Here is a 12,021-nt window from a genome sequence, read left to right on the forward strand (position 1 = left end):
AACTTTTAATGAAAAAAATTAGAGTTTTGGAGTTTTAGGTAAATTTTTATGTGCAAGTTATATTCGTGCAATTTGTGGGTCAATGGAAAAGCGACTAGTGATATGTCTTGTATGTTGGGATGGAATAAAACCTTTTTAATGCCAGACCCTCATCACAAAAAAGTAGTTTCATGCTATAAGATGGCCAAGCCTGCAAAATAGGGAGTGAAGTTGCACCCCTTCCCATTGTGCAGAATGTCAGGATAAAACTGTTTTGCAGTCAATTGGAAGAGACAAGTAAATGTTTGATCCCCTTTCAGTAATGCCATCATTTATACATGTGATGATTGTTGATTTAAAAGATGATTTTAGTCAATAAAGTTACAGTCTGTTGTAAAACTGTCGAAGTATCAGACTGTGAAAATAGGAAGACATAGACGCTGCACACCTGAAAGCTGTGGAGGTGGTGTCCTCGTACATACCTCCGGAGTTGATAAAGATTTCTCTACAGCTTCAACATGACCAGACTGCAGTGGTTTTCACCTCTTTCAAAGGGGTCATATTTTCCTAAACCCACTTTTATTGGTTTATGGTTCATTTATTTGTGTATTTGGACCCTAATTGTGCAAAAAGTTTGAATTTGAACCCTCCAGGGGCTGCAAAGCTATCTTTATATTCATTTTGGCAAAAATCGAGTGAATTTCTACAACCAGTTTAAATTCCTGCTTAATTTGTTGCGTCTATAACTAGTTACGTCACAACATTTGCACATATAAGGTCAAGATTTCCGATGAACATTTCTCAGAGTACAACATAGTTGTTTGTCAGCAGCAGCGGTTGTAGTCCGTACTGAAAATATTTCCAAACTTACTGATACAATGACAAAAATACAACAGAAATGTGAACATGCTGAATCACTCAGCACACCAGGATTCCCACAGTTACTTAAAAAGAAATAAAAATGTAAGGCTTTAAAGGGGTCATATTTTGCTAAACCCACTTTTATTAGTTTATGGTTCATTTATTTGTGTATTTGGGGACGCTATTAGTTCAAAAAGTTTGAATTTGAACCCTCTAGGTGCTGCAAAGCTATCTTTATATCAATTCCGGCAAAAATCAAGTAGATTTCTACAACTCGTTTTAATTCCTTCTTAATTTGTTATGTTTTATAACTAGTTACGTCATGACATTTGCACATATAAGGTCAAGACTTCCGACGGTAATTTCTCTGAGTACGACATAATTGTTTATCAGCAGCAGCGGTTGTAGTAAAAACTGAAAATATGTCCAAACTTTGAGCCGATTACCTAAAGTGTTGATTGAACGGGACAGAGCAGCACAGCCAACAACCTGGAGGGGGCGGGGCTTGAAGTGGCTCATGTGCATTTAAAGGGCCAGCGCTCAAAACCACCTTTCTGGTGTCATTACTCAGATATAGGGCTCAACATGGACCTGTGGAGTTGAATTAATGAAGAATTCGGACCCAAGCATAGCATTTACAGTTTATGTAGACCGCAGGGAGATGTTTTAAAATGCATAATTCCATTTTTTTTTTTTTTTTTTTTTAAAAAAAGCAAAATATCACTCCTTTAAAATGTTGTCAATATGATTTTGTCAGGTCAGATTTAATTTTGTATTAAGGTTGCATGGGAAATCAGAGACATATAAAAAGGCATAATTCCATTTTTAAAAAAAGCAAAATGTCACTCCTTTAATATTTTTTCCCCTCACTCTCAAAATGTGCAGAGGCAGCGACTGTTTTGGTGTTGGTGGCATGTTTAAATGCGACAAGAAATTCAGTTCATGAAGCTGTTTAATACTAAACCTGATGTTTCTTTACTATCTTTGCCATGAACCACTTGTAAAATTAGCTCCTACACTGATAAAGATCACATGTGTAAATGATGGCACAATTGAAATGGTGTCCAGATATTATTGATCTCTTGTCATTGACCACTATTCATTTTTATGAACTTATGTCCCATGAAGTCACCAGGGCAGGACTTTTTAAACTACCCTTTTCTGTTCAAATGACTATAAATGATGTTAAAGGTCATAGGTTGCCTGTATATAATGACAGCATTGATAAAGCACTTTGTGACTCTGTCTGTGAAAAGTGCTCTATAAATAAAATTTACTTTACTTTACTTTACTTACAGCAGATATTGAAGCTTTGTTTGATATTTGATTTTGGTTCAACAAAGATGAACTGAAAAGGATAGTAGCTGATGAAAACAGGCATTTTCAAGAAGGATGGACATTGCATCATTTTTATGGAGTTCAATGGAAATGCAAGGAAGAAGTCTGTAAAGAAATATGATCTTGAGTGTCAGCTAAACACATAATGAAAAGTACCAGGGAGATAAGAGGAAAAAACAAGCCATGCAGCTACACAGAAGGCTAACATCTCAGCAAAATCTTTTCCATAAAGCCAGAGGATGCTGATGCTGCAGTTGAAGCCTGTTATGTGGTGAGTGAATTAATTACCAAAACAGGAAACCCATTCACTGAAGGGCAGTTTGGCACTTTCTGAAGGACTGCATGTGGCAAACGCCTGATATACCTTGTCCAGAAAAGACATATTCTGAAAAGAAATTTTACACTTATTCAGGATGCGATTTGTTGGGGGGGATAGGGGAGATCAACCCCCGCCTCTGGTTTTTACATCCCTACTTCTGCTCAATGAATTTCCTCCTTGGGGGGGACAACGAACCAATGTAAATAACAGGCAGGTTGGGACTGAGTTTTCTTACATCTATATCCTACATTACTGGCACTGACGTTCAACTGAACCGAACTGTCTGCAGTCCCAGAATTCTCAAACGTCCCCATGCACTGGGGCACCGTAAAGGGGGAGGGTTAATGTGACAAATTCCTGGGGCCCAGCATTTTTGTGTCCAGTGGATACAGGTTAGAAGTTGTGAAAATTTTGTGTAAGATCTGCAGTATAACAGAGGAAAAGAACCCAGGAGTTGGACATTGAGAGTAGGGATGCACCGATTCCACTTTTTTCCAGACCGAGTACGAGAACTTACATTTGAGTACTTGCCGATACCGAGTACCGATACGAGTACTTAATAATCCCATTCCAGTCCTTAGTTCCTTTTGTAAATCTGCTTTATTGTCGTTGTCATTAGTCTGACTGGAACAAAGTGCTGTTACTGACATTTAATGTTTTGGAATGAGAGTTTAATCCACCAGGGGGCACCACTCTTAATTAACCACACTGGACAAATACTACGAAGAAGAGTAACGTTTTTTGAGAAGAAGAAGAAGAAGAAGAAGAAAGTCAGTAATAACAAACATGGAGACGACAGAGGCAACACTAATGTGATACTAATACTGCTGCATTTTCACTGGTGAGGTTTAACAGCTTAGCTTCAGCAGGTAGAGAAAAGAGAAATGAGCGATAAGTTTCGTTTTCACTTCCGCTGGCGGCGGTCCGCACCGCTCCGTACTCCCGGTGGTATTCTCCGTCAGGGTATGCATCTGCCAGCACCTGGAAAACGGATGGAATGTACGCAGAGGACGGACAGAACACTGCGTCCGTATCTGTCTGTGTCTTTAACGTTACTGTCAGTCAGTGTTACTTTTATCACTGTCATTTATTTGGTTAAATCTCCACACTCTTCACACTCATCACACATTATTCCTCCTCCTCGTACCTGCTGCACTGAACTGGGAATGTCACACGGCCGGAAGTGGTATCAGTGCATTTGTATCGGATTACTTTTACGAGTACGAGTACACACACTGAGTATCGGAGCCCTAGATCCCTAGATGAAACCATGTATATTTGTTTCAGGTAAAAATAATGATGATCCCCTACACCCTGGATGTCCGGATACGCGATTTCTGTCCACATGTCAATGTTCATGGACCACTTGTTCTTTGGTAGCTCGTACAGATCCATGTCCAGTCCAGCTGTCCTTAATTTAATTTCAAATTTTACATTTTCCCGGTCTCGCTGTGTTTACTGCTATACTCCGTCATGTTGAGCAGGTTGGTTTTTGTCACTCAGTCTGACTTAGAGGGGCGTGGCCTGAGGAGGAAGTGACATATGTGCATACCCTCTATAGGATGAAACTCTTAAAAATGTAGATTTGTCTTTACACTGTTAACATGTCAAACAACTCAAGTCAGAGGGTGAGAGTGTGTTTCCTGTGGCATCCTTTTGTATAACTAATCAGACTGTGCCCTGGATCCTTGGACAATCACAAGAGTGATTTAGAGCTTGAAGAGCCTGAAGCTAACATTTGCTCTATTCAGTACTTTCATGGCCCTAAGAGTGAAAATGCAGCCATAGTTCAGAACATCCAGCTGTATAGACATCAGCTGACCTACCAGAGCAGAGCAGCGAGGAGGTTCAAAGGGAGGTGCACGACTACAGCCTCATTTGATGTGGATGGCATTTGCACTCCAGTGTATTTTAAAAGGTTTGAAGGCCAGCGCCTTTAATGTGTGTTTACTTGCCCTTACTCTGCTCAATGGTCAGATCCATCTGTGTCCACCCGACACCGCTTCAGTGGCTCAGTGCCTCTTTCTAAACGTCCATAGAGAACGTCCTTTCATTCCTGTCATGTACATGAGACAGACATGAGGCATTTGATTTTTGACCAGAACAGTCTCCTAATCCCAGGGGGTTGATTCTAGGTAGAAACTCTGTCTCTGTTCAGTTTAAAGGTACATGCATCTAAAATAAAACTGTTTCTGTTGCTTTCCAGTAATCCACTTGATGAAATACTCTGCAAAAATTGTCTCAATATTAATCACTGATGGATAATTTAAATGTTAATATTTTTATCAATATTATCAGTCTTGATATTTTGTCTTTTCAAGTGATTTATGATAAATTATTACCTTTTTTCTTGAGAATGTCTTGCTACTGTCGTAAATAACCAAAATAAATAATGCTGTTGCTGTTATTTAAAGGTGCGGGGGACTTTCGTGACCAATTTTTCATCAAATCTGTAAAACCTCAGTCATAGCCTAAGTATCACGAATCTGTAAGTCTTTCTGTGATTACTCACCTGAATCTCTTGCATTACGGTGAACAATTTCTTAGTGCCATCCACCATAAACAAACCGTGTGTTTATAAACCGACCCTGGAGGTAACTCGGGCATCTTTGGAATTTTGTCATGACGTGCATTGTGGGAAAGGGAGGATCGCACAGCCACCTGACAGCAGCAGCGCAACCATATGATATTATATGGATGAAACAAACACGCGGAAAGGCGGAAACGGCTGGAGGAATATGCCTAGAGGGAAGGGAGTTCCTGCCGTTTCCGATCGTGTCTGTTCCAGCTGCCGCTGTCAGGTGGCTGCGCGAGCCTTCACTTCCCACAATGCACATCACAACAAAATTCCGAAGAAGCCCGAGTGGCCTCCCAGCTCGTTTGTAAACACATGGTCTGTTTATAGCGGCTAGCACTTCAAAACTGTTCACTGCAATGCAAGAGATTCAGGTGAGTAATCACAGAAAGATTTACAGATTCGTGACACTTAGGCTATGACTGAGGTTTAACAGATTTGATGAAAAATTGGTCACGAAAGTCTCCTGCACCTTTAAACTCAATGACACACAACAGCTATTAGTTGTTTGATTTTAAAGTTTTTCACTGGAAAACATCAAATTATCTCAATTCTTTTTGACTAACTTAATCATCGATGGATAATCTATTAAATCTCAGTATTTTGCAGTGCTCTTTCACTCTATAACTTTGTCATGAGCAGAACGCAGGAATAACTGCTGATACAGGGGGGTTGGATGCATAGTTGCTTGAATCCACTGTGGAACTATATGTGCCTAAATAATAAAGACACTTTTCATTAAGTGAATGAGTTGTATAAAGCAAACGCATAAAGACTTAAAGACCTCCTCTGGCTATAAATGGATTGGAGACTCTGGTTGTTAAATGGTGGGATGATAAAATCTATGCTGACTCGCTAAGCTATACAACTCCCCTTCATGCTGCTTCCTGACTGATTTAGACTACAGCTTTATAAGTGATTTATGATAAATTATTGTGTGAAAGCCTTTTTTTCCTGTCAATGTATAGTTACTGTAAGAAATAATCTGAAGTAGTATATATATGTTAATACATTTGGTTATACTTACAGACATCTTTTGTTAAACTCATAGTGTAAAGCTTTGTGTCTTTACACTATTAGTATTCGTCAAGTGGCTCAAATTAGATTAAATTGAATAGACAGTGAAAGGAATAATTTGCTTTGTTTTATCTCTATCTGTGAATATAATGTTATAAAACATCATAATCCTTTTAGGGAGGACTTCTTTTTCAATTATGTCAAGGTACATAAAATAATACAGACAGTGTTGAGCCAAATACCATCATAAGGAGTAAAAAAAAAAAACATGGGCTAGATGATGTTCAGAAAAAACATGATTGTTTAATTCTCTGGTGTCTGTCTTTTGTCCCACCCTCCTCCTTTTCCTTCCCTGTCTTCCTCTTCTCGCACCTCCCCAAACACATTCACTTTCTCTCCTTCATTAGACCCAGAATGTGATGTACGACCTGGTGTCAGAGCTGCAGGAGCGCAGTGAGGAGCTGGACAAGCGCATCGGCACATTGGAGGACAAGCTGGACTCGGTGACGGGCAGCCTGCAGGCGCTGCCCTGCCTCATCTCCCAAGCCATAACCCAGCAGCAGCAGGACTTCCTGGACGGCTTTGTTCACCGCTTTCGGCCCGCCTCACTAGCCTCAGAGCGCTCTGAGCGTTCTGAGCGATCTTGGACTTCCACCGCCCGCAGGCGGCGCTCACCCTCCACAGCACCACACACCTCCTCTGATAGCGGATAACCTTGACAAACCCTCCACAGTCGCCTTCAAGCTCCATACTTCCCAAAACAAATCGTCACCTCATTCTGTTTCATCTAAAACCGTACCAATAACCACTGGTGAGTCCATGTCTGGACTAATGATGACCCCGTATCTTAACCCCTGACCTGATCCTTCCCCAACATCAAATCCAAAAACCAATTCCTCTGTGACTGAGCCTCACAGCACAGGACTGGATCAGAGCTATTCCAAAAGAACAAAGAACGGCAAACAAAGACTTAAATCAAGAAAAAAAACACAAATGCATCTAAAAAAGAAAATGAAAAAAATTTTAAAAATGACTGAAAACCGAGATAAAGTAGAGATATGGTTTATGTTTTAGCCATTGTATGGCTGTTCAAGTTAGCTTTTTTGTAAAAGCCCTTGTATAGTTAAAAAATGACTGAGTTCAGGGTCGCTGGGGTGAGAGCTGGCTATCACACCGGAGAGTCCTTAACCTCAAAGGGGAAGTTGGTCTGTGGAGCTGAGGGCCTCGGCTCACCTGCTGGCCCTCTGAGGCCATGGAGGACATATGTCCACCCATCCGTCCGTCTATCTGTTTGTCCGGTGAGGAGAGCGAGACAAAACATTGGATTTCCCTTTCAAAAGACTAGTGTCATGGACTCTTTCCCACAGATTAAGGTGAAAGCTTTAGGAGTGGCTACAAATGATCTGACATCAGGTCAGTGTCTGAAAATGCACTTAAGGGGAGGGGAAACTGTCACACAAAGAAGAGCAAAGGGGATGCACATGGCATTACTACTGGGTAGGAAAAATTTACACAATTGCCAACTTCAAGGGTTCAGCTTCCTTGTTCTTACCAAGGGAAAAATGAGAGCGACTATCTTTTTTAGTTACATATTGACATGTGATTTTTCAGTGCCTGAATGTATAAATAGTAGAGGGTTATTTAATTACTAATTTCAAAGCTTTTTTACGATGTTAACAGTCTGAATACAGCATTGCATTCCTTTTTCAGATACATTCCTCTCCAAAAATTTAAAGAAAATGTCTTAATGTAATGCATAACATTGCCTCCATTACACAGCAACTCGTAATGTTTTAATTTTTTTTCTATTTGTACTAACACAGTGAGAAAATGGAAAAATTTAGAGAGAAAGTGCAAGTGAGACAGACTGAGAATGAATATTTGTGAGTGTGTTTGTCAGAGAACGAATTCACTTTTAGCTCAATGCTACTCACTCACACACACAACAATGAAATACGTAGTCATCTACTTTTCTCACCAACACTAATTCGAGTATCCTGTGGTCTTCAGAAAATGGCATGGCTTGAAGTCTGCTGATAGAATATATGGCCACAGACGCACGCACACACACACACACACACACACACACACACACACACGCACCTACACACACACACACACACACACACACACACTACAGGTCGAACTGAGAAACAAGCCCCGCCCCTTTTGCATGGTTGTGTGCAAAAACGACAATGGAACTTCCTCCGATGGCTTGATGCTTTTACATGATTTACATAATTTAAATTTTATTTTGTTTACATCAGTTTGTTTGTTGCCTTTCTTTGTTTCATTTTGTGTTTTTGTTTTTTTTTTTACTCAATTTTCATTTTTTTTACTAGGATACATAGGGTTTTTAGAGTTGCAGAACCTAGAGAGTTGCAGTAATGTGATTCTGTAATGCATTCCCTGTTTAAAATATGAGGTGAAGATAAATCTCTAATACAAAAGAATCCTGAAAGGATACAAATAAAAGTGCTGAAGAAACTTTGGTGGTTACAGAACAGTGAATTGGTCTCTGAACAAGTTTAACATTACAGTATTCTAACAACATGGAAACACATTCACTGAAATGAAAGCTTCTGAGAACATATCAGTGGCATGGGGTATGATGCATCCTAGAGCTGTGATGACTTGTAAATGTTTGATCTGAAGAGAAAAAATATTTTCCAAACCAAATAGGAGCAGATCAGGAAGTCAGTGAGTTAGCGGGCTAGCATGCTCTCCTAAAGTAGTTTGAATGGTAGATTATCCCACAACGTCCCAAAACGATGATAGTGCTAAAATTCATTTTATGGCCCAAATAGAATCGCTATTATTTCCTGCATCTGAAGTATTTTTAGGATGCTTGGGGATGAAAGTCAATCCCTCTGAGATGGTGAATGAGTGTTCACTCCCACAGGCTGAGGACTGACCAGAGAGCACTTCATTTAAGAACATATTCAGTTTACTAAGAGTGGACCTTAATCAAGCATGAATATTAGCTTTTTTCCTTTCAACTTGAGTTGATGAAGCATGACTCTTTACTGCCCCCACCTCTAACCACTTCTCGTACAGTGCTACACTCCACAGGGGATCTATCATGTCATTACAATCTCTGTTTCAATCAGTGTCATTCATTGAGTCAGGAAGGCTAATGGAAGACTATCTGCTTGATTATGACCTCACCTGCTTGTTCGTATCTAAGGTTTCCGCCTCTTCATTACATCAGAGCTTTAGCCTCTCGTTTGTCATCTGTCATCATTAAGAGCATCAGTCCCTACGCACTAAGAGGCCTCCCAAATGGCCTGCAGCAAAGACCTTTCAGTGGTTCCAAAGAAAAAAAAAAAAAAAACAAGAAAAAATCCAGTACAAGTGAAAGAAGCAGGGGAACCCGCAGGTCATGTTCCGTGTTGCACTCAGTGTGTAATATTCAGTTACACCAGGAAGGATCACAGATGCTGAAGTGTCTTCCCCAGAGAGAGGTGACAGCACTGGTGTTAAGGACTTCATCCCTCATCAGGCAGAAGGAGAGAGTAGACTTTTTTTTTTTTTTTTAAATAAAATAAATAAATAAATAAAAAGACAGAAAAATGAGAGCCATAGCTCATTTACTGACAGACGTCTGTTTTGGCTCAAGGGGGTTGTGAACAGCTCGAGTGGGTGTCCTGTAAATATGACCTCATTGTAGATGTCGCTAAGTAAACGGGACAAACGGTGAACTGCAGGGGTAAAGGTCGCAGGGTGCAGTGCGCAGCATGTTGCAGATATACAGAAAAACAACACCTAGACAGGACCGGAAAGATATCAACTGTAGCAAATTAAAATCCAAGTCATTTACAATTTATTTTCTGCTTATGATCCAGGTTCTGTCATTTTATTTTTCTTTCTTTTGTAAAGATCTTTTCCTTTCAACTGCTTTTTCTAGCCTTTCCTCTATCACCAATCAAGACCTGCCAAAAACACCATTCCAATATATAATAGTGACCCAATTTTCTCCTCTGGAAAATAAAATTCACAGTATTTTGTAGTGAAGTGAGGGACATTCATGACGTTATTCTGATGATGGTAGATAAGTCCAAGTGATAAAACTCATCCCAGAGTCTTTTATTATCCAGACAAGTAGGCTTTCCTCATAGAGCAGGTATAAGAATACACTTCTACTGAACAATAACAGTGAAAAACCCCCAAAAGTGAAGAAATGTAACCCATCATTGTTCTGTGTACACTGCCACATGATGCATAATGTACGTAGTAGCACTGGAATAAATCAACTTTTAATGGATGGCAAATGGGTTTAACATGGTATGTTCTCTGTATACTGTTGCTGTTCCTTCATTTTGCAGGTGAACTTTTGTCCTAGAGAGGAGAGACACCAAGATCAAATCATTAAAGACTATCTTCAGCTATGACCTTAACTCTCTTCTTTTATTTTCACAGCAAATGATGAATGAACCTCAGGCCGGAAGTTATTTACCGTCATTTCCCCCGACAATAGCAGTGATGACATGTACAGTAGGAGAAATATGCGTTTAACATAATAACTACAGGGGTTGGACAAAATAATGGAAACACCTTAAAACATCAACAAAATATAATTTAATATGGTGTAGGTCCGCCTTTTGCGGCAATTACAGCCTCAATTCTCCGAGGTATTGATTCATACAACTTGTGAATTTTTTTCCAAAGGAATTTTAAGCCATTCTTCAGTTAGAATACCCTCCAACTCTTTTAGAGACGATGGCGGTGGAAATCGACGTCTTACTTGAATCTCTAAAACTGACCATAAATGCTCAATAATGTTGAGGTCTGGGGACTGTGCCGGCCATACGAGATGCTCAACTTCATTAGAATGTTCCTCGTGCCATTCTTTAACAATTCTAGCTGTATGGATTGGGGCATTATCATCTTGAGGTGAAGGTGTTTCCATTATTTTGTCCAACCCCTGTATTTTAATTTAAAGTCATCAACAATGCAGCAACTTACATCCAGATTTAACCAGACATTAGTATTAACTCCAATAATTCACATAAATAAAGAAAACATACACTGTAACAAATTTTACCTTTAAATAACAGTAAAATACTGTCAGCTAGAGTTGCCAGCATGTTACTGTTATTCTACAGTATCTCCGCTGTAATCTACAACAACAGTTTCTTACTGTAAAAGGTATTATGGTACTGTGCTGTATATAATGTACCTTTTACAGTAAAATACTGTTAGCCACAGTTGCTGCATTTTACAGTAACTACCATATTCCAAGAAACAATAAATTACTGTAAAACGTATTTAATGTAATATTTACAGTATAACTAAGCAAAAAGCTAGGATTTTAACATTTCAAATTGCATTTTAAAATACAAAATCATGAACATTGCTAGAAAAAGCTCAAACAAGAGATGACCTTATAACCCTGAGCTTTTATTCAATTCACTGTCAATCATATTCTGTGATTTGGTTCAACATTGGCTCAAAATGCATAGCTTAGTACATGTGCTGTGAATTCAGTCTCCTTTTACTTGAACTTTAACAAGAGATCATATATTACATTACATTAATTGAAACTACCACATGAAATCCATTCAGTAGTTAACATATTTTCTTAAATTCTTGCAAGAAGAAGAAGTTTAATGAACCCAAAATGCCACAGTTACGTTGATAAAATCACAATTACTTTGATCAATGAACAACTGGAGTAGGGTGGAGTTATGGCAGTGTTGGTAGAAGCATCAGGTGACCTCCGTTCCTGTTCTGTATGGGGTTAAGTCCAGGTGAAAATAGTCATCCCCAGTTATTTTCGCATTTTATTTTATCCTTCTGCTTCGAAAAAGAACCACTTACCTTTGATGCAGCAAGTCCATAGTTAACATTTGTTGAATTCAATCTTTTCTAAATGAGCTGGTGGGATTTGATGCTAGATGATTTATTCAGACCAGTTCTGGGCGGACAGCAG

At 39.3% G+C, this 12,021-nt stretch overlaps 1 protein-coding gene across 4 annotated transcripts in view; it reads left to right on the forward strand.

Annotated features, from left to right (window-relative positions):
* Nucleotides 1–10,480, forward strand: part of kcnn1a (potassium intermediate/small conductance calcium-activated channel, subfamily N, member 1a) — a 113,882-nt gene extending 103,402 nt beyond the window's left edge. For all 4 annotated transcript variants that reach the window (XM_030161202.1, XM_030161204.1, XM_030161203.1 and 1 more), the window contains one exon: nt 6,497–10,480. In XM_030161202.1, coding sequence (XP_030017062.1) covers nt 6,497–6,802 — 306 coding nt within the window. In that variant the 3' untranslated portion in view covers nt 6,803–10,480. The remainder of the gene's footprint in view (nt 1–6,496) is intronic.
* Nucleotides 10,481–12,021: the final 1,541 nt, after the last annotated feature.

The sequence above is a fragment of the Sphaeramia orbicularis genome, chromosome 17, assembly GCF_902148855.1.
Source record: "Sphaeramia orbicularis chromosome 17, fSphaOr1.1, whole genome shotgun sequence".
Lineage (NCBI taxonomy): Eukaryota > Metazoa > Chordata > Actinopteri > Kurtiformes > Apogonidae > Sphaeramia > Sphaeramia orbicularis.